Source organism: Triticum urartu, chromosome 6A, assembly GCF_056163025.1.
Source record: "Triticum urartu cultivar PI428250 chromosome 6A, HENAU_Tu73, whole genome shotgun sequence".
NCBI lineage: Eukaryota > Viridiplantae > Streptophyta > Magnoliopsida > Poales > Poaceae > Triticum > Triticum urartu.
Window position 1 is genome coordinate 595,958,886 of NC_141878.1, and position 24,181 is coordinate 595,983,066.

General features: G+C 44.9%; 1 protein-coding gene across 1 annotated transcript; it reads right to left on the bottom strand.

The window, feature by feature from the left end:
- Positions 1 to 6,445: 6,445 nt before the first annotated feature.
- LOC125525526 (serine/threonine-protein phosphatase 7 long form homolog) lies at positions 6,446 to 8,977 on the bottom strand. Its single transcript, XM_087530988.1, has 9 exons — positions 8,912 to 8,977; positions 8,202 to 8,822; positions 7,865 to 8,116; positions 7,565 to 7,785; positions 7,407 to 7,485; positions 7,170 to 7,304; positions 7,011 to 7,089; positions 6,754 to 6,842; positions 6,446 to 6,664 (listed from the first exon to the last, which is right to left on the bottom strand). Exons 2-9 carry the CDS (start codon positions 8,607 to 8,609, stop codon positions 6,446 to 6,448), a joined length of 1,482 nt encoding a protein of 493 aa, XP_087387114.1. The 5' UTR covers positions 8,610 to 8,822; positions 8,912 to 8,977.
- Between the last annotated feature and the right edge of the window lie 15,204 nt (positions 8,978 to 24,181).

A 24,181-nucleotide genomic window follows, 5' to 3' on the forward strand; every position in this document is an offset into this window, starting at 1 on the left:
TGATACCAAGTACATATTAGGGGAAGGCCACCATCAAAGACAACTTCCTTGACGGGATCACCCGCCATTATGCACCTTGTCATCCACATGACCAAGGAGAAAGCCAACGATGCAACATGACCAATGATGATGCCCCGTCATCCGAGGGCCAAATCCCCTGCACCACCACCAGACTTCACCTAAATCAACCACTATAAGAAGTCACCACATTGCATTTGATACCCTAGATCGCCCCTAGCCATTCCCATGGTCAAACCTGGCCATCGACTAGTCTTCAAGCCATTCCCACCCGGTCACAGACGGAGCAGAGCAAGGATGAACATCCCGGTAGTGGTCTTCGCCATCGAGCACGAGGATGGCGACCATGGTCCTTCAGGCCGCGACCAACAACCTAGGAAAACCTCCCCCTCTTCCCTCCCCCGTCCTGCCCAAAAACTGGGCAGGTACAAGTTCCCTGCCGACAGTCCATGGCAAGGTGGGACGAGGCCGTAAATCCACCTTGTTGTGACCCCCCCCCCAAGTCGGCGATAACCACCCCTGCATGGCGCCACTGAGGCCCCTGGCAGCGGCACAGATCTAGGCCAAAGGGAAGCGGAGAGGGAAAGAGCGCCCCGCCTTCGTGTGCCACTGCTTGAGGCTTTGCCGGCAACGAAGATGGGAAGGATCACGACATGAGGGGGTCTGGCAGCGGGAGGCTAGTGGGGGCTCTCAAACGTTTTTTTGCCGATCATTCCAAGTGCTCAAAGTTTCCCTCTTCTTTAAAAAAAGGTTCATCTCTTGTCACGGTAGAGTTTATGTTATTTTTGTGTCGTTCAGAACTACTATGTCTGGTCTATATCTCGAGGAGCAGATGGTACAAAAATGCTTTAATAGTTTTATATGACAAACACGTACATTAATAGCCAACTGAGGGTAGCTTAAATGGCTAGATTCCTTGTGGTGGAACCAGCCCAAGTTCTAAACTTGACACCACTGCACGCATTTTTCTGGATTCATTTCAGTCATTCTGACGATATTTGTTCAGTCAAAGGAAACGTTCTGGTCGAGCAACACGACTTTAATAACTTCGTCAATCTCAAAATGTTACGCTGCATTAATATCTTGAAGCAGCTTATAGGGATAGGATGTATTAGGGACATGCGGATGCCGTACATCCCTAATCGTCATACACTTGCAAATGGATAGAGGATGACAAACCGGCTTGATTGAAAAACTACTAATGTGTCTAACTTACCTTAAAAATACTCAGTGGTACGAGTTTGTACCGAAATCTTATCTGGCCAACGTTCGCATGAGAAGGTGGCATTTTAAACATTTTTGTTAGCAGTTTTATTTGTGTTGGGGTGACAGTTCCTTCTGAGCATTTTTTCTGAGGATGACGGTTTCAGGCCTTCATCCCAAAAATATAATGTTGTTCTAAAAAGCTACCAGTCCACACACAATTAAAAGTGCCATTAAAAAGTTCACAAATGTCACCCGGCGAACGCTCTCGGGCTAAGAGGGTCAATGTTAGTAATATATTTTCTCCGTCCCAACACAAATGTCACCCGGATAGTTGAGACGGAACTACGTACAGAACCTAATCAGCATAGATAGGCTAATATAAAAATAATTTATTGCACCAAAAATAATTAATAAAATGGTTGTATGCATCGCCCAGATGCAGAGGCCGGGGGTCATCTTCCTTTTCTAAAACAACCAAAATTTTGGGTAATAAATAATTTAACCCAAACATGTATATAAGCGCTTGTGTCTGTACTGATGCTAAAAGAAAAGTACTGCCACCCTCTTCCCGGAAAAAAAAGAGTACAGTGGCCTCCCGGCACTTCGTACTCCTCGAAACAAAGTGTCCCACCAACGAAAACACGGGCACCAAGCAACCAGAGGAAGCACACCACGTCAACCCAGCCAATGAGAGCCTGCCGCGCGGAATCGGTGACGTGGTGTGGCCAATCCGGTGCCGTCACGCGCCCAACTCGGCAACTCCCCAGGCAAACTCTCAGCAGCCTCGACGAGAGATATTTATATTGCGAAAGAAAAAAAACGTCGGCCAGAGCTCAGTGTCCACGTCCAACAACGACCAACGGTAAGAAAAAGTGGATGCGTCACAGGACAGGAGGAAAACTTTGGTTGGATTCTCTCTCTCGCCCATCCGGCTGACCGGCTGTGTGGGTCCCGTGCTGTGACACTGGCTCGAGAGAGCGGCGCGGCTAGGGAATCCTCGCACCGAGACGCAGGCGAGGTATCGAAAGGAGTAATGACGAGAGGCAAATAAAGCCGCAGAGAGGTGGAAAAGTCATGAGATGGGCGCGATGCTGCCTTTGCTGCGGCAAATTTGACAATTTTGAACTGTGGACGAAATCAATTTACGGAATGAACTGCCCGTGAAATTATTTCACACGCCTGACCCTTTTGTGTAGCGCCCGCCACGACGGCGCCACACCCTACTGTGCAGCGCCCAGCTCGGAGGCGTTGCACACCAGCCCACCGTGGCAGCCCCTGGGCCCGCACCCAGCAGTGCAGCGCCTCCGAGCTAGGCGCCACACGTGTAATGTGCAGCGCCTCCGAGCTAGGCGCCACACACTTAAAGTGCAACGCCCAGCGCGGGGGCGCTGCACTGTGACTTATCCAGCCACTTGGCTGCCCCCCTCCCCCACTCCCCCCACACCACACACTCCAACCCGAGCTTTGCCCCCTCTCCCACTCTCCCCCCCTCTCAAATCCTCTCCCAAATCTTGCATATTCGAAGAATTTGTCCGTGAATTTCGAAGTCAAACCCTCCCTCAAGGTAATCTTCTCCGATCCCCTTGTTTTGATCCAAGTAAAGTTCTTCCATTGCTCATTTGTTGCTAGTTTGGGGAAACCCTAGTTTTGTTTGGATCTAGAGATTTGCATGGAGATGTGAGATGTTTGTTTGCCAATTTCTATGATTAGGCTTTGTTAGTATGCTAGAGTTATTCTTATGGGTGTTCTTATGTTGGTGCTAGGGTTAGGTTTAGGGCTAGGGTTATGGTTATGGTTAGGGTAAGGGTTATGATTAGGGTTAGGGTTGTTGTTTGATATATATATTAGGGTTTCTATTCCATGTTAATCCTTGGATTAGTACTCATGGAAGCAATGTTACCTTGTGTTTCTTGGAATGCTTATAGGGATGGGAAGAACATGTGTGTTTGTTCATCATGGGGACAAAGACGCCTTTTTGAAAGGCAATATAGAACCGGACCCGGATGAGCTTGACATGGTGTTTGATAGTAGTCCTAGCTATGCGGAGCTCTTGCAACAAGTTAGGAAAGATTTGAATTGGATGGACCCTAGTGATATCATTGAGTTGGAGGGAAGGCATAATGTTGGTTTTGGAATGCACGTCCGTTTGAAGACAATGCGTGTCAACTCGGAGCAACGTTGGGTTGCATACAAGGAGACGGTGGCCGATTCACTAGACAAGGCTCTTGAGTTATTTGCAACGAAGAAGGTTGATTCAAGTTTGCATTTGGACTTGAACCGGAACCCCTCCCCTTTGGTTGCTAGTAGCCCCCCACCCTTGAAGCGAGATGAAATTGTTGAACCTCTTTTGACCCAAGAAGTGAGGCTAACATTGAGCCCGTTTACAAACAACCAAGATGAAGTTTTGCAAGAGAACAATGATGAGTATGCGGACGATGACAATGAAGTTGATCTCCATGACAACAATGTGGATGATCTCGACAAATATCATTTGCAAGAGACAATGGACCATTCCATCCCTTTTTTCCGTGCATATGCATCGGACTTGGATGACGATGGTCCCGATGAACAAGTTGATGCGGAGGGGTTCACGGTGAAGGAGGCCGAAGCTTTTGAGAAGGTATTTCGTCGGGATCATCGGACTACATTGTTCAAGGATGTTAGTCTCGCGGATGAAGCCGTGGTAGATGGTGGCCAATGTGCACCTCTTGGGGTTAGGCCAAGCTCTCACCGTGATTTGGGAGACGACAAGAACCGGATTGCTAAAGGTTCTAAGTTCGACACCTTATTGGAATTGAAAAGGTTCTAAGTTCGACACGGTTGCATGTGCATGTGAAGATGAAATATGTCCGTAGATTGTGCGTGCAAGACCATGGAAAGGAGGTCCAAGTTGGCATATAGTGAGTTGTGTGCCAACTCACATGTGCCAAGAGGGTGGATGGCAAGATCGCGTCTCAAGACCACAAACAGCTCACGTCCGAGTTCATCGCTTACAGGCTCTCCAACTCAATATCCACACTTCCAACAATGAGCGTCCAACATGTCATTGACCTTGTGAAAGCCATCTTTCATTACAAGGTGAAGTACGACAAGGCATGGAAGGCGAAGCAAGCCGCATTTAAGATGTTGTATGGTACATGGGAGGAAGCATACAACCGAATCCCTAGGTTGTTGTTAGCCATGGCCGCGACAAACCCAGGCATGGTTCATGTGGTCGAGCCTCGTGGGCACCAAAGAACGGTTCATGAAGGAAGGAAAGTCAGAGTATTTGGCCGTGCTTTTTGGGCGTTCGAGCAATGTGTGAGGGCTTTCGAACATTGTAGACCGGTCATCGCAATTGATGGCACGTTCTTGACCGGACAATACAAGGGCACCTTGTTGGTTGCGATAGCAAGTGATGCTAATAACCGGGTGTTGCCATTGGCATTTGCTTTGGTTGAGGTGGAAAACAATGACAACTGGGAGTGGTTTCTGTATCTTTTGAGGACGAAGGTGTTACCCGCTCAAAGGGAAATTTGTGTCATATCGGATCGGCATCAAGGAATTCTTAACGCGGTGGAGATTGACATTCCCGGGCATGCTCCGTTGCATCATTGATGGTGCATGAGGCACTTTTGTTCAAACTTCTATAGGGCATGTGGCCTTAAGGAGTTGGCCGACGATCTTCAAGATTGTTGTCTCGCTTTCTCCGATAGGCGCTTCGCCACTTTGTACAATAAATTGCTCGCACACAAAAAGCTTGATGCCGGGGGTCAAGACTTTCTCAATAGGCACATTCAATACCGGAACAAGTGGGCACGTGCTTTTGATGAAGATGGTCGGAGATACGGTCAAATGACAAGCAATATGGCCGAATGCTTCAATAGGATGCTCAAAGGTGCACGTGGATTACCCGTGACGGCAATAGTTCAATACACATTTGACAAGATGAATGCGTACTTTGTAAAGTACTCGATGGAAACCGATGCACAGATAGCGGGTGAGAACCCATGGAAGTACAAGTACAAGTTCCCACCCAAAGTTGATGAATGGTTGGTATTTCAATCACGGAAGGCGGACTCAGAAGAAGCTATATTGTATGACAACGAAGAGTGGAAGTACGAAGTGAAAGAGCCAGGAGGAACCACAAATGATGGCCGGCAACATGGAGGGAAGGCTTTCAAGGTGTCGTTAACATAATGTGATTGCACTTGCGGGAGGCCATTGTTGCTTCATCTCCCATGCTCACACTTGTATACCGCCGGCCGCGTTAGGAATGTGGACATCAATCACCCATGCACCGTGAGGGAGTCGGAGTTCTCAATTATGACGGTCAAGAAAACATGGGCTCCCCGCTTTCACCCGTACTTTGACCAATCACAATGGCCGGAGTATCATGGAGTTCAACTATGACCGGATCCGGAGTTGAAGGTTGTTAAACAGGACGTCAGACAAAGCGTCTTAGAGGCGACATGGACGGATGGGGCCATGGTGGTCGCTGCGAAGCGGGCAACGACCAGTGTGGCGCCTAGCTGGGAGGCGCCACACTCCATAGTGCAGCGCCTGCCTCATGGGCGTTGCACTATGGAGTGTGGCGCCTCCCAGCTAGGCGCCACACTGGTCTGTATCTATCCAGAGAGCAACAGAAGGTTGGACAAGTTACAGACCTGTGTGGCGCTTAGCCTGGAGGCGCCACACTCCATAGTACAGCGCCTGCCTCATGGGCGTTGCACTATGGAGTGTGGCGCCTCCTAGCTAGGCGCCACACTGGTCTGTATCTATCCAGAGAGCAACAGAAGGTTGGACAAGTTACAGACCTGTGTGGCGCTTAGCCTGGAGGCGCCACACTCCATAGTGCAGCGCCCAGGCGGCAGGCGTTGCACTATGGAGTGTGGCACCTCCCTGCTAGGCGCTGCACAAACACTTAGTGTTTTTTTGTCATTCAGACTGTGTCATTTTCAGCCACAGTTCAACATTGCGTATAATAAACAGTAAAGTCCAAAAAGTTTTCAACAAAGACATCATTTCTTAGAAAGGACCATCACAATAAGTTCAAGTTTAACATAGAGCTACCATAACTACAAGTTTCACATAGAGCAACCACCACTCCAAGTTCAACGACATAACAAATTCCACATTACTAAGAGCTACCACCACTCTGGGTTGAACATTATAAATAAAGGACGATGACTAGTGCTTTCCGCGCTTGCTGGCTCCTCCCCCCTCTTGACGGTTATCTTCTTCACCTTCCTAGGAAGAGGAACCCGCTCCGGCTCCGGTACCTCACGTCATCCATTTCGTCATCCAAATAGTCATCCAAAGCAGCCATCCGTGAGGTGCCGACCGTCCTTTTGCCTCTTTGGGTGAAGTCCTCAGGTGTGTATTTGTTGATTCCCTTCCTAGGCTTTAACTCGTATGCAGACCGAACCTTGTAGGTCCCCAAGACCATATCATCAGGAACCTATGCATCCACAAAAGATATGAAAAGACCGTGTGTGAGGATATAGTTAGCAATGCATCAACAATTGGATATATATCATCATGCCATACCTCTTGGGTGACCACACCCACATCCTCATCCTCCAAAGGATCAACGTTGCCAGAAGTTGGATCTGATGGTGTCGCCGACCTAGAACGTTCTGGTGATACATACTCGGGGTCACGACAACCGAAAAGGTTTTATAGCCGCCTTAACTTTTGGCCCTGGCGCTACAACATGAACAAGTGAACGAGACATCGAACGTAGCAACACATGATAAGTGCTAGTTTAAAGGAGATGTGAACCTTAATGAATGCTCGAAGTGCACCTTCCCCATCGCTTTTGCCAGCCGGGGTTGTTTCCAGAATAGTGTCGGTCTCATCAGCTGCTTTCTTGATCTGGGCACGCTATGAACAGAAACGGTATTAACGTGTTAGGCAAGTGAAGATGTGAATAGTGTGAATGGAAAAGCAAAAAGGGCAAATACCACAAAGTTCATCATTGGAGCTGAAGGGATCACTGAGTTGCCTTTCTTGACTAATGCGTTGTACTGGTGCTGGGCTACCTCATCAAAAACGGTGGGTTCTTCCAAAATCTCCTCAGCATACGCCGGCTTGCATACCTACACACGGGTGCTTGCAAGAAACCATGTGAGATAGTTGTTGAACGCGATCGGGCAGTGCTGATGAAGCTGGGCTCGTTTTCCAGCCCGAGCTTGCTCCACAGCAAGCGTGAACTGTATGATATACTTACTGTGATGCTTGGACCAATCCTTGATCTTCCGCTGCTTTTTCCTATCCAACCTGCAAATTAGAAACAAAATATTAGCATCATCGAAACCGCCGAGAAGCCGCTAAGTGCTCAAGGTTGATTATATCTTACGCGTGTAGCACTATGTCCGTGTCCTCCCACTCGGGTGGGTGTGGCTGGAACAAACCAAACTGGCGGAACACCCGATGTGGCAGGTGAAGCTCAACCGCCCAGTTGCATATGAGTGGACACCGCATATGCCAGAGATCCCTATCCCTAATGCACATCATATTCAGCCTGAACTCTATAGGGTTCCCAAAGCTATCTCCTTTTCCATACAGTTCCCATTCAACCTACAAAATGGGATAGAATGCAAAATTGATATCGAGTTACGATAGAAGCATCATAATCACTTATGCAATGTCGATTCACCTGCTCAGGCGTGATCGCGTCCAACTCGCTCCTGTACAGCTTGTACATGACCGAGGGATCATCCGTCATCTCATTTAACACATCCCACTTGTAAGCCCAAGTGGGGAGCCGTAGTGGGTCGCCTTTGTCGTCCCAATCCTCGTACTTCACGGTCTTCGGTCGTCCAACCGGCAAACGCTCCCAGCTCCATATGGAAAGTGCGAGCAAACAACCACCAATACCTCCAGATAGCCTACAACAGGCTTCGTCCAACTGCACATAAAAAGAACTTGGTTGAATTAACAGCAAGATTGGATTCATAATGTACCAATGAAGTGAAACAGAAACAACTTCATACCTGTCTATACAAGTAAGCCAGTGTCGCCGAACCCCAACTCCATTTGCTATCGAAGACGGTCAACGCCTTGAGCCACATCCATGGAGCATTCTTGCCTGTGCCATCAACAAACATAGTCCTGGATATCACGTACCACATGTGCACACGAGCATATGTCTTCACCGTGTCCTCATCAGCATCCTCAGGGCAAATACTGAAGTTCGATACAATCCACGTGAAAGTAGCACCGACTGCGACTCTAACCTTCTTCTTGCCTTCTTCTTCTGGTTCCCGAGGCTCCGGAGGAACCATACCGATAAGGGCAAACATCTGCTCGCACCACCCATCAGAATCGGTGCTCATACATAGAGGATTCCCATCGATAGAAAGACCGGTGATCATAGCTATATCCTGAAGCGTCACGGTCATCTCCCCGGTCCGAAGATGGAAAGTGTGTGTCTCCGGTCTCCAATGATCAATAAGCGCGGTGAGTGCTGGAGCATTATTGGGTGGCGTCAACCGGGTGACCAACTGAATGAAAGGGAGAAGTCCTGTCTCCCTAACATACGGTGTCTACCGCTCATCATAGCGTATCCACCCAAGGTTGACCCCGTGAGCCCGAAGCTTCAGAGGTGCTAGCTCCTACAAGCAAACAAACAAATCATTACACATGGGGGGTATGTGTTTGAAAAAAACACGAAATTCATAACACCGGCAACTTTCATTATTACCCGCTGCTCCACCGACATAGCGTATGACCGGTGTTGTTGGTCCCAGTGATTATCGAGAAGCCAAACCATCCTAACAATTTGAAAGAAAGATTTCTTGTCAACACAATTATCTTTTGAATACAAATAAACTAAAGTAGGCCTACTAGATGCAAACTTACCAATCTATGTATCCAACCATATCAAATCAAACAAAACTAATAAAGTATGGTTCCACAAATAACTAGGCCTACTTCATACAAATAACTTTTCCATAAACTATGCCTACTTCATACAAATAACTCTTCCATAAACTAAACTAAGGTTCCACAAATCAAACAAACAAGAGTTGTAACACATGCAAAATTCTAATACATGCAAGATTCAAATCTAATCTAATCAAATAAGGATTCCCCAAATCTTCAAAATACCATATTTTCTATGGATAGAAAGAAGGGGATCGGAAGAGAGTACCTTCTAGGATGGATTGGTGAAGAAATGCACGGACCAAATCGTCGGATCTTTAGGATTTGGAAGAGGGGATTGAGAGGGGGAGAGGAGGAAGCCGCCGGCCGCCTGTTCTGTAACTCCTCTGGATTGAATGGGTGGGGTGGGGGGAGGGGCAGCGGGCGGCTGGCATCTAAGTCACAGTGCAGCGCCTACGGGCCGGGCGCTGCACATTACATGTGTGGCGCCTAGCTCGGAGGCGCTGCACTGCTGGGGTGCGGGCCCAGGGGCTGCCACGGTGGACTGGTGTGCAACGCCTCCGAGCTGGGCGCTGCACCGTAGGGTGTGGCGCCGTCGTGGCGGGCGCTATACAAAAGGGTCAGGCGTGTGAAATAGTTTCACGGGCAGTTCATTTCGTGAATTGATTTCGTCCACAGATCAAAATTGTCAAATTTGCCCTTTGCTGCTTGCTGGGACCTCTTCCCCACACACGCTGGTCGGGCATCTCTTCGCTCTAGTGGCAGACTGGCCGGCCGGCTAGTCCAGGAGGCAACCGAGTAGATTCTGTTAGGAATTAATTAATTAGTTTAATTAAAGGGTTAATCCCTGCTTATGTCGGTTCCACTATTGGCAACCGCTCTTTGTAACCGCCTTGTATTCGGGTATATATACCCCAAACTTCATCAATGAAAGTAACTGTTCCATCATTTGCTCTCCTCTCTCGTTTTTACTTTCACAGATTCGATTCTCACAGTAAATCCTGGTCCTTTTACATTGTACTAGTAATAACGTGGCAGCTCCATGACCATTTTGGAGCATTTTGGGCAGAATGACAGCTAGTTTAAGAACCATGCCATCGTATGAACCCAATTTTTCCTAAAAGAAAGTTTGTGGACCAAATTTGTGTCCCGTGTAGCCAGCCCGAGCCATAATTAAGAGCATCTACAGCCGGAAGCTACGCCCGCGCGGTCAGCCCGATCACTCACGGGTAAAAAAAACTCAGCCCACATGAGCGCCTCAAACTGGCCTCAAATGTCCGGGTTAACCGGCGCACCTCATATTCAATCTGAATGTACGACTGATATGAGGTGGCCCGAGCGCGTCCGCCATATCGTGCTAACAGTCGGATCCCTCACGTAAACGCCCGGAAACCCATCAGTCTGGCGGGCATCTCCTTCGATGAGGGTGAAAATGTCGTGTGGCGCCGTTCTAGCTCGCCACTCGAGGGCCAAGGCCCGGCTATTTAAGCCGGACGGTGTCCCAACCCTAGCCACATCCGCTCCCACCCTCTTCGCGCCTTTAGGCGGAGCTGGAGGAGGAGGAGGAGTCGGAGCATAAGGAGGATGAGGAGGAGGCGGCGGTGGAGCTAAGCCGGTTGCTGGCTTCACCATGGTGAAGTACGAGGGCGCCCAAGCTAGCATCCATCCAGGATGAGGTCTATGTCGAGGCCAACCGACCGTTCATCTAGCAAGAACAGGCGGCGATTGACGTGCTTTTCGCTGAACTGGAGCCGAAGGAGTAGGCGGAGGTCGACGCGGAGAAGCTGTATGAGCCGAAGTTGCAACTGTTGCCAGTACACGAAGCCGGGCATGGAGATCGTGGACATCTCCTACTATAAGTAGTGTAGTGTAGGTTTTAATTGATCAACGTAGTACTTAGATGTTTTTCCATGCTTTGTGTGGTTTTAATGTTTGAACTATGAGGTGTCCGGATGCATACAGGGAAATTTGAGAATTTTTCAGTCACTTTCCGCGGACGTGCCTGTCCACTCGGGCGCTTCCGCGATCGTTTGAGGGGCTAGATTTGTTGTCCGTGCCTGTAGATGCTCTAAAAAACACAACAAGTTTGAGTAGCAGTTTCAATCTTTTTTTGATCGCACAACGAGGCTCTCAATGAAAACACCAATATCGATACTAAAATTGATTGACCTCGGATCAGGGGCCCTGAGTTGTGGATCTCGGATCGACAGGTGACAATAGACGAAGGGGACAATATTTACCCAGGTTCTGGCCTTCTCGAAGAAGTAAAACCCTACGCCTTGCTTCGATTATATTGATGATGGTGTTTCGAGTACATGCTTGATCTACCTCGAGATCGTATGTTGCGTTCTAACCCTAAGATGAGTAATGATAAATCTAACCTCTACGGACTAAACCCCTCAGCTTATATAGATGTTGGGGGTATCTAGGGTTACATATGGTCGGTTGTCATCTGGGGATAAGCACGCCAATAACTGAAGCCATCCTTGAGAAACACGTCAAGTCTTCGGCAGAGTCCATCTTCACCATGCCAAGGTTCGAGCCTTCCGAAGTCCTTCCTTGTGATATCGGTGCATCATAAGCTCGTTCCACGGACAGTAGGTCATCTAGGTTGGTACCCCCTAATCCAGGATACTATCATCATTCCTTAGCTTTTCCTCTCAAAGAGAAAGGAGATAGACGCAATTTTAGAGTGTCAGAATCATAATCCTTTATGCGTGTCATGTTGCATAATTCAGTGAAATTGTGTAAGTGCATACCGACATCCTCAAAAACAGATCCTCCAAATTGGTCATGTTGAACCATGGAAACTAAGTTCGGTTTAATCTCATACTCAATAGCTGCTACCTAAGGTTTGCTATAGGTTCACGCATAAAGTTGTTGCTAGGAGTAGCAAAACTCCCAAGATTACGAGCCATAGTAATCTTTTTGTTTTTCAACTGACAAGACTTGCAACAAGAATAAAACTTAAACTTAAAACAGAAAAGTAAAAACTGAAACTGAAAATTAACTTTAACAAATACTCTAGCACAAGGACTAGGAATGTTAAACTCCTCCCCGGCAACGGCGCTAGAACAAGGGCTTGATACCTCCTTTTATTGATCCAGTATTGGAACAGAAAGGAGTTTCCCGCACCTATTTCCTCAGAGGTGTCCCTAGGTTATTGAACCCACGAAAATAAGATTCCCTTGAAGCAATGGTCTCTAGCAAGCTTTTGTCAAAGTGTCAATTCTAGTTTTTGACCAGATCAACAAGAAAATAGTGATTCAAACACTTATAATAAAGAGAGGTACGGGTATGATGTCTTATGCTTACAATCTTGTATTTGCGCTGGGATCAAATATGATATTATTTTGTGCGCTAGAAGTCACCCATCGAGATGTGCTTGTTACAGATCGAAGTGGGGATGTGTCCAAATAACATCTTGAACGGCACGAGTCCTGCATCAAGAATCAGTTGTCCTACCGCATGCCCTATCCATCGCGCGGGGTTGCCTCTATAATTAAGATAATAAAATCACATAAGAGCTTTGGGCGTTTAATGACTACACCTCATTTATCCCCAAGGATATGATCCATGTTACCCTACTGAACCTTACTGTCACCGGTGTTTGGTATAACACTTCATGGTCTCCTTGCTCCTAACCTCAGTGGTGCTCGACCTCCATGATCCTGGGTACCTGTAGGGATGAAGATCGCGGACAAGACAAGAGACATCTTCACGGAAATTTTTTATTTCACACATACGGGACGTTATGTCAAAGTCTTCCATTGATCCCCTCAACAAATACCTCAGGTTGCAATGCTCATGCCTCAACCCATACCTTACCGAACTACTCACACATGGAGATCAAATCGCGTGAAGAAAACATTTAAGAACATATCTTGAGATTGATTGATTGCAATATGTCTTATAGTAGATGCCTTGTGTGATGCATGATTAAAAATATGAACTAGATGGGAGAGCACTGCTTGCCTGCAAGGCACAGGGCTATTGCAATTCATGGTAAGTAGAGTATGTCGATCCCACAGGGAGCGGTGGTTGCATTGGTAACTACCAACCCCGCAGCTACATCCTCGCACACGCGACTACGTTCACACCTGGACCATTATCTAGAAACAGTCTATTCGTAGGTTCTAATGGAACAATAATAAGGGTGGCTTTGTCTAAATAACTAAGCAAAGTAGAAACATAAATAAAACATTGAATAAAATAAGGGGGCAATACTTGAATAAAAGGCGTTCTCAAGGCGTTCAGAATCATTACTACCCGCACGTCCTACGAATACTGAAGCCACTTTTCATGTAGTTATTTGTGTGTGGAGCCTGGTGCAGAACACATTCTACTCGTGGTAGACTTTGTGCCATATCGAATTGGTAGAGACGGGATAGGTAGAGGATACTATTGTCACTTTTTCTCCTCCATTTTCCCTAGAGATTGTGCTATCACTTGATTTCTCCTCTCTCTACTTCATCCAATAGTAATATCCTTGAGTCCAAATGGAAAATGTTGGTGGACTTCACCCAACATCACGAAGAACATTAACAATACATGAAAATCTTATTTCATATCGCGCAAAATTATTCGGTGCTAGTACAAACTAGAGTTCATCCTATTCCCCAAGAACTAGTAATCCACTCAAACATGTAGATGGAGTACATAGAGGATTGAGACAAGTTATAAGCCAACATGATGTTGGAGATGGAGAGGAGCATGGTGGTGGCGGCGATGGAGAGGGCACCGGCCCTCCGGCCGGCGCCGGGTGTAGGGGGCGCCTCCTCCCTTCCTTCTTCCTTGGCTTGACCCTTCTCTCTATGGTGGAGTTGCTGAAATGGAGATCTGGTGGCCATAGATGAGACTTGTGGAGGATGGAGATGGTGTATGCCGGCGGCTAAGGTTGGAGATCTTCATATAGGAGTCCTCCTCAGGTCTCCTCCGTTGATCTAGCCTCCTCCATTTCATCCAAGGGCTCAAGGGGAGCCAAATCCACGTCTAATAGAAGCCTTGGTCGTCAAGGATCTCGTAGGAAAACCATGGATGAAATTGGAGAAAAATTTGGAAAGTTCTGACCAATTTTCGTGGTTGTCTGGAGCTCAAACAACCGCTCAAACGGGCGGCTCCAGTCGTATGAAAGGCCATCTTTCACTCTGGACTTCGGGAGCTGCTTCGTCTTTTGGTCGCCATTTCTTCACACGAACTCCGATTTTGACGTTTTTAGGCTCGTTGGATTGCTAGAAAAAATCCTATGCGTTTGTGGCCTTGGATCTTCATTTTGGACACTTTGATAAATGTAAAATGGTCAAACTCTCCAAAGGGCCTTGATCTGGTGCCTGGAACTTCTCCGGTTTGATCTAGCCTGATTCTTTCGATGTCCCAAGTCCATGAACACGTCAACACACTTACACAGACCACAAAACAAAGAAAACTAATGAAAACTAAATAAAAATAAAAAGTGTGCAATGAACTTGGTAAAACAAGTAAATATCAAAAACTATGCATTGGAGACATGAATAAGTGCTAGATGGATATGATATGAGGGATTTTCGCACTAGAATATACTCTAAATAATATGCATGAAATCCACTCATCAACATCCCCAAGCTTAAACCTTGCTCATTCTCCAGCAAAAAGGTTGATAAACCAAAGTTATCCATCTAGCTCATCAATCACAATATTGCCCAAAGGCGTATCCTTGTCTTTTATGCAAGCTATAAGCAAGATAGAACATATTTGTACAAGGTATCACATGCTCAACTAGGTAACATATATACATTCTGATAACCAAACCACTAGAGCTTTAGTAAAAATGTCTATGCCCCTTGTCATAGTTTAATCTAGCATGAAAACAAATATTTGGACCCTCTTACTTATTAGCTTATTCATTTCTTTCCTTTTTAAACAAACTTGAACACAGAGAGTTGTCAAAAAGTCAAGATATGGAGTTTTTCATCCATGCCCACTAACATTCTCAACTCAAGGCTCTCAGCCACATACTTCAATCATTGTTTGCTAAAACTTTTATTGTCAGGCGATGGGATCATGCCAAAGAAATGATGATGCTTGAGTTTCGCAGTGGCTTAAGTTTGAGTACTATGGACCAATATGTTGTCTGTTTCGAGATCTTGCGATCAGTACTCATTTATTACCACATACCACACTCACTCAAGAGAAAAGCCGAATAATATTTGCTGCAGTGTTGCCACTACGAACGTTAACAAACTTATAGCCGAAATCCAAGCCAAAACTCTGGTGGATCATTTATTGGCCAGCGGAGTTCTCAGCATAACATCAAGAGAGGTGACGAAGTCACATTTACACGGCATAAAAGCAGCATATAGCAACAAGGCCATGGAACCAACGAGAAGCTGAAGCGCCTTGTATTGCAACACATATCTTGGCACAATTTCAATCACTTCTTAACTAAGTTCCTCTGTACAAGTTTATTCACAAGGGAAATTGAGTCTATTATATCAAACACCATGGGGTCAAGCTACTCCATAACATTTTCTTTTAAAACAATTCTAACAAGTGTCAAACTTTTTATTCAACTATCATCATCATTATTTTAAAGTAGAGATTATGGCAATGTCTTTCGGAGGATCACAAGGTTGTTCCCACGCTAAGCAAAAACTTGAACAAAGTGCATAAAAACAATTAACTTGGCAATATGGAGCCTAACTTGAGCAAGTGATTCCCTTACACAAATACAGAGCAATCATACTTAAGCAAGCATAAAAAACAGTGGGACACATGATTGCATAGTATTCATAATATGAAGATCATTGCACAAAACTCTACACATGCAAAAATAACTTCCGCAAGTTTAGAAGTTTGCAAGAACTAATCTCAAGAAAATCATGAAACGAGAAGAGAAAGTGCAGATTATTAAAGGAGAGTATGGAAAGTGGTTACCTCCCCAAGCTTAAATATAAGCAAGGGTAATAAAACTTTTTACTGATGAGGTGTGAATAACCTCTCTTTTAAAATGGACATGGACCTACGCTTCATCAACATTTGTGATATGGCCCAGTAGAACCGGGCAATTGTAGTTGAAGACTTTGTTGAATCGAAGTGCCCGAGCGGCTTGTGTGGATTTGCATATGGTTGGCACCATACCGTACATGTCACCACACTAGGTCCAGACCACTACGAAAATAACTCACACGATAAAAAGAACACGGTTCAGTATATGATTGTAGTCTGTGTACCCAACCGGGCATAAGGAATAAAAGAAAACATGAAGAATTACAAAGTTTATTGGTTCGGAGGCTTCAAAGGTAAATAATAAACATTGAAGTGCAAACAGACGTCAAAATATGACCTACTAACCTTGGCTCGAAGAAATAAGCAAAATAAGTAATTTCTGACCTTCATACGCTCGTACGACTGCTTGCGGCCGTACGGTCCGCCATCCACTACTAGGAAAAGGGCTATAGATAAGATTGACACTAATGGCGCACCAGGGAAGTAGTGCGCCACTACTATATACTAATGGCGCACCAGTTGGTGATGCGTCACTACTATATACTAATGGCGCACCAGATAGAAAACAGATGCGCCACTAGTGATAAATTTTTATTATTATTATTTTTACATACATAGTAATGGCGCATTCTATGTCTGGTGCGCCATTACTAGTTCTAACTAGTAATGGCGCACCAGACAAGGAGTGCGCCGGTACTGAATTTTTTTTATTCTTTTTTTTGCAAAACTATTAATGGCGCACCGCTTCACCGTGCGCCATTAGTAGTTTAAACTTCTAATGGCGCACCCTGTGAAAGTGCGCCATTAGTATATATTTTGATATCATAAATATTTTTAAATATTATGGGCACTTTTTGATATCATGAATATTTTTAAATTTCATGGGCACTTTTTGAATTCATGAATATTTTTTCAAATTTGATGATATTTTTTCATATTCAATATGATAAAATATTGAATATTCATGAGGATACTCAATCTCGATCCCCCTCCATCTCGATCTCGATCCCCCCTCCATCTCGATCTCGATCCCACCCGCGCCTCCTCTCCCCTCTTCATTTTTTAAAAAATAATAAAAAAAGTGCAGACTACAATTGTTGTTAAACAACAATTATTACTGTTTTTATAAAAAAATATTACTGTTTCATATTCATATTCATTTTCTAAAAAATTATTACATGCAACAAAATAAATTACTTATGGCGCACCTCTGGCTGGTGCGCCATTAGTAAGATTTCCCCTAGCTAATTCTCTCCATCTCGCCAGATCCCCTTCATCCCTCTCCCTCGCCCCCTAGCTAATTCCCCCGCTGCCCTGACCCACGCCGCCGCCGCCGACCCCCGCACCCTCCGCCGCTCCATCGCCGCCGACGACCCACCGCACCCTCCCCCGCTCCACTGCCGCCGCCGACCCCCCGCACCCTCCCCTGCTCCACCGCCGCCGCTGACCCCCTGCACCCTCCCCCGGCCCGCTCCACCGCGGCCGCCGACACCCCGCACCCTCCCCCGCCTTTTGATAATATTTTCAAATAACAAATTTGATGATATTTTCAAATTGATGATCTTTTCAATTTAAAATAAAAAACAAATTTGATGATATTAAAAAAACAAATTTGATGATATTTTATGATATATTTTGTTCTAGTCCTCATGAAAATAACAAATTTGATAAAAAACAAATTATTAGATGCAACAAGAAATAATGAAAAAAAGAAGTTACTAATGGCGCACCAGAGGAGGGTGCGCCATTGCTATCAGAAAAAAAGTTACTAATGGCGCACCAGAGAATGGTGCGCCATTGCTATGAGTGTTTTTATGGCGCACCCCTCGACGGTGCGCCATTACTAACATTCCCCCCTCTATAGCTGGATACCCGGCCCTTCGCCCGATACCTCCTTCCCTGTCCCTCGCTAGATCCCCTTCCATCCCTCGTCACACCCGCTCCGGCTACCCCGTGTCGCCGCCCCCGCGCCCCCGACCCGCGAAGCACGTGGCCGCCGGCCTCCCCACGACCAACCGAGGCGCCCAGGAGGACCGCCGTCGTCTTCCTCTTCGACTACGAGGACCCGGACGAGCTCGGACGCCCTCGAGCCACCCCTTCGCCGCCGCCGCCGACCACGACCCCTCCGGCGACTGGCCACGCCCGCCCAGGTACCTCTCCTCCTTCCTCCCTCTCCACCCTTCCTCCCCATTCCCTCCCTCCCTAGTTCTTCTTGCTATATGGATCAGAATATATGGAGCATTACTATTGCTATATGGAGCATTACTATTGTTCTTCTCTGAACCATTACCATTCCCTCCCTCCCTAGTTCTTCCTCCCCATTAATTTGCAGGATCAGAACAAGTTTGTAACATGATGCTCTACAATGTTGATTAGGTGCATTACTATTGCTATATGGAGCAGCAATTTACTATTGCTATATGCTCTAGTTTGTATCAATGTGATTGTAGTTTTTCTTGTCATCAAGTTTAGTTGATGTTTATTTAAATATAGCTTATATGATCAGCCACTCTATGTATGATTGTGGCTTGAAGGTTCTGGAAGAACGTTTTTCCTTCAAATTCTATCTGGTGGCATTGTCCTAGACTCCCTAGTTGTGTTGTTAATTGTGCTTCTATTAAAAGAATTGGGAGTTACTCACTGTACTAGAACTCTGTAGGTTGAATTTTGGTTAAATAATACTAACGTTATGAGAATGTAAGCACCTATTATTGCTATTGATATCATTGGCTCATTGCTGCCTTTGTGCAATGCAGAACTGTTAAGAGTGATTTGGAGGATTCAAGATTCTATGAAGCTCTTTTGACATTTAAAACTCAGAACTGAAGGTACTTAATAAACTCAAAAGCATTGATGATAACTCTTGTTTCCTAGAAACAGAGGTAGTTTACATATTGCATTACTGGTGTTTGTTTATGTTCAGAGTTTAAGCCTGTGTAGTGTAGTGTAGTGAGCTTGTTCTAGTGTAGTGAGGTCTGAACCATTGCACGATGTAGTGTAGTGTAGTGAGCTCTGAACCATGTTTAGTGTTGAGTACTTCAAGTTTACTGAACCTATTCATTTTTGTGGACTTAGTGAACATGATAAGACAAGCCAGATGCTCTATTTTTAATTAACAGTAATCCATGATCAGCAACAGTTTCTTTCACTACTTTTCAGTTAACAGCAATCCATGATTTTTTTCAGCTAAAACTATTCATGATTTTTTGTTGGGTGACCTATTAGATCTAGAATGGAAGCTCACATAAGTTGAGCTGATTTTTGTCCATATGAAAGCAGAGGACCATATGGTCTGTGGCCTTTTCATCCATATGAAAGTAGAGGCACATTGTGGTGCTAGTTTGCTGGGTTTTGTCTCCGACCATCGTGTCGTGATGATTTTGCAGGTACCCCGAGAGGCCCTTGAGTTTGCCGGAATGTTGATTAACTTCCGTTCCGGAAAATTCGGGTACTCCATATGTCTTATTTTCAGCAAAGGTCATGCTGAAATTTTTCGTGAATTTTAGCATGACTTTGCTAAAAATCGGACATATGGGGTACTTACTACTAATGCATGGGCTGAGGTATCTTAGTTCTTAATTAAGTAGGATCAACTGCCCCGCCATTCTTGCTGCATTAAACCATAGGTGGCAATAGAGCCAAGTAATTAGGCCCAACTTAGAATTCTCATTAGCATCGATAAACCCTAGATGATATACCCAACATAGGTGGCAATAGAGCCAAGTGATTAGGCCCAACCTAGGGTGCCTCGGTGTCGATGAGAACCTAAATTATGTACGCTTAGGCTTTTAGGGTGCCTCGGCATCGACAAAACCTAAATGATGAAAGCTTAGGCTTTTAGGGTGCCTCGGTGTCGACAAACCCTAAATGATGTAGTTTTGAATTATGAACGTAGGATATGTCGTCATCATCATCGGAGGACAAAAGTCTCCCGGCGGAGTGCGACTGGTGCCACGACGATCGAGGTCTGTGCGACATGCCTCACCTGGACGATGATCGGCGCTTCAGCATTAAGCTCGAGGAGACCTTCGAAGTTGAAATGGTACACAACGACGACAAGTGTTATTTTCATAATTAAGCATGACTTCAACTATTTCAACGTGTAATTTTCATCTTTTACAATTCGAGTATAGCTTATCCCATGCCATGCAAGACGCTATGTCTTGGAGAGGATGGATTTTGAAGACCATGAAATTTCTGAAACAAAGAAAATTCACCTAAGGACTCATCACGATGTGGACTTTGAAGTAAATCTATATAATTCTGAGAGCGTAACCCATTTTGGTTGCAAAAATTGGGAAGCATTTTGCAAGATGTATGGTTTTGATGAGGGTATGCTTATCACCATGGATCTTGGTAATCCTGACATCAACCAAGACAATATGGACATTTGGGTCCTTGTTGATACGTCTCCATTTCTACCGCTATGTGAGTTTCTCAAACATAGTTATTAGCTAATTTACATTGTTTATTTCAAAATAGTTGACAACTTATTTTCATTGACAACTTATTTTTATTGTTCAAAGAATGTGCGGGAGATGGTAGACAAAACCCACTACACCGATGGCTCCGAATTAACAACTTACAAGGAGAAAAATCATTTGGTCGGATTTTGTACTGACATTGAGAACTACAATATCTACAATCAAACTCCTCAACATTATGGTAAATACGTGCCACTAGTGCATGTGTTCAACTACGGTAACTACCATGGAGATACCCTGGTAAGATTTTTACTATTACGACATCCGCATCTTTTGCATACTTCTAAAACTAGTACATCATTGCTAACTATGAAGTTATTACTATATTTTTCAACAGATAATCCCAGAGAATTGTGTGCTTCATATGATGTATCTGAAAGGTAGTGTTAATGTTTTGAACATACAGCCAGGTCGTCCTACGAATCTCAACTGTCCATACGAGATTTCTAAAAGAAGTGGAGACATGAAAATCAAAGGATGGAAAGAATGTATGGACAGTCGTAAGGAGCTTCTTGGAAGCAAAAGGAAGCGAAGCGCAAGAATTGGAGACAGGATGTTCTCCGTTCTCCATAATGGAGAGTCAGGGTCTATATTGTTTTATGCTATTTTAGCTTAAATAGGGTATTTAGGTCCTGCCTAATACTGATGATCATGTGCTAAGAACAATTAAGTAGGGTTGGTTCGAAGACTATCAAGATGATGATCGTATGACTTGTTATGAATAACGAGTAGAAGTTGTATGATGATGATTACTAGGACTTGTTATGGATTAGTATTACTTCCGACAAACTCGATACTCGCGGTCTCGAGACTTGTAATGTTTTATCTTTATTCGGTATTTTGAATTCGGAGACTAATATGATGAATTGTATTCGGAGACTAATCTTCTATTGTATTCAATGAATCTGTTGTTGCTGTGTGCTACTGTCTATATTCTGTCAAATAATATATTTTGTAACCTGTGCAAAAATCAGAAAAGCAAAAAATAAAAATAAAACCTAATATTCATACTAATGGCGCACCACACAAGACACTAATGGCGCACTATGATCATCACACTAATGGCGCATTAACTGCTGGTGCGCCATTAGAATGCCAAAGCACATGGGTACATATGGCCCCCTGGGAGGCATTCTAATGGCGCACTGCAGGCTATACTAATGGCGCACTACGTGGTGCGCCATTAGAACACCAGATACTAATGGCGCATCGGTGGTGCGCCATTAGAATTTAATTCTAATGGCGTGATGCCAGTGGCACACTGGTAGTGCGCCATTAGAAGGCAAATTCGGTGCGCCACTAGCATGCCTTTTCCTAGTAGTGATCCTTTGATCTATCATGATACACATCATTGGTAACCAACCAAAAGAGAGCTCATACGAGTGCTCGTGCTCGTATAAAACACCATCTTGCAATCTGGATCTTTAGTCACTTTCTGCCCGAATGTCATACGAGCACCCATACGAGCGCATGAGTCTGTATGATATGCCGCCGTTGGGTCTGATTCCTATGGTTGTGTGTGTTGGTACCTCCCGGGCTCGATACGACTGTGCATACAACCGTGAGCAGTCGTATAGAACGATGTCTTTTTCCCTATTTCGTCTGGAGCTTCCTTTTCTTCAAAAATTCCTGTGGGGTTAGCTCCAACACTTGTACTAGGCATATATTAAGAAGATCCAACCGTGTAATTGTACTACGTATAAAATTTTGAGCAGACGAAAAATTTCACCTAGTGAAGACTTAAACCAAACCAACTTTAATAGCAATTCATGCAAAGTTCCAATGCAAAAAATATGAATGCAAACTAAACTATAAACACCCACTAGTAAAGACTCCTACTTACTTCCTGGATGCCTCCTGATAGCGTTTTCTTTAGAGCCATATAGCTAGGCTCGATGCTCCATAAATCCACCCGGATCACAAGGGATATCGACCCAGTGTGTAGTTGGACTTGCCTCCGGCCACTGTTTGGAGCATCTCAAAGCAAAGTGTGGTCGAAGTCGTACCCTCTTGTGGTGCATCGGCATCATATATCTGAACATGTCCTCACCCTCAAGCGAGAACTGATGCACCAAAGAATCATAGTTGGACATTAGTGTAGATAAATCAAGAGTATTTCCTTCATCTAGTTTGTCACTATAGCTAATACTAGGCTCTTCAAATAAGATGCTTAGTGACTCATGATCATCATCCCCCTCACTTGGAGGATGACTTCATTAGCATCAAGTTCATTCAAACTAGAATTATCATACTTTGATTCTGGTATCTCAAAGGGTTTGCATAAATGGGGGGGGGGGGGTACGAAGCAATTTATTTATTGTGAACTCCTTTTCTTCGTGTTCTTCTTCTTCCTCCTCCTCCTCCTCTTCCTCTTGTTCAAAATGATGCTCTTGACAATACTCGTATATGCAGTACATTTTATCGTACATCCATTCAATTATGGCATCATTGTTGTGGGCTCGAGCAACATCTTGCAGCTTAGCAAATAATGTACCTGCACTTTTGCTTACTACATACCATAGGAGTTCATCGATGACATTTGTCATATTATTTTTTATAATTTTCTATCACTTGGTCATAAGCATTCGTGCACTGAAAGTCAACGTGCTCATGAGAACCACATTATAAGCAACGACTTTGATACAATAAACCAACTAGCATCAACTACAAGGAGTAATTAACACTACTAGCAACCTACTAGCACCAATCCCGGACTTGGAGACAAGAATTGGATACAAGAGATGAACTAGGGTTTTGAGATGAGATGGTGCTGGTGAAGATGTTGATGGAGATTGCCCTCTCCCGATGAGAGGAGCGTTGGTGATGATGATGGCGATGATTTCCCCCTCCTGGAGGGAAGTGTCCCCGGCAGAACAGCTCTGCCGGAGCCCTAGATTGGTTCTGCCAAGGTTCCGCCTCGTGGCGGCGGAGTCTCGTCCCGAAAGGTTGCCTCTGGTTTTTTTTCTCGACGAAAGACTTCATATAGCAGAAGATGGTCATCGGAGAGCCACCAGGGGGCCCACGAGGTAGGGGGCGCGCCCTAGGGGGGGCGCCCCCACCCTCGTGGACAGGGTGTGGGCCCCCTGGCCTTCATCTTTGGCGAGGATTTTTCATTATTTGTTATAAGATATTCCGTGGAGTTTCAGGACTTTTGGAGTTGTGCAGAATAGGTCTCTAATATTTGCTCCTTTTCCAACCCAGAATTCCAGCTGCCGACATTCTCCCTCCTTATGTAAACCTTGTAAAATAAGAGAGAATAGCCATAAGTATAGTGACATAATGTGAAATAACAGCCCATAATGCAATAAATATCGATATAAAAGCATGATGCAAAATGGACGTATCAACTCCCCCAAGCTTAGACCTCGCTTGTCCTCAAGCGAAAAGCCGATAACAATAAATATGTCCCCATGTTTAGAGGTAGAGGCGTCGATAAAAATAAAATACGGACATGAAGGCATCATGATTATTCTCATAACAACAACATTTATAGATATTGTCATATGATTACTTATGTTCAAGTGATGATCTATTCACAATGCCAAAGTATGAATCAGAAACCTTATTGAGAACCAACAAACTATAACCTCAGCCATTGAAGCAATTGCAATTTATCATAA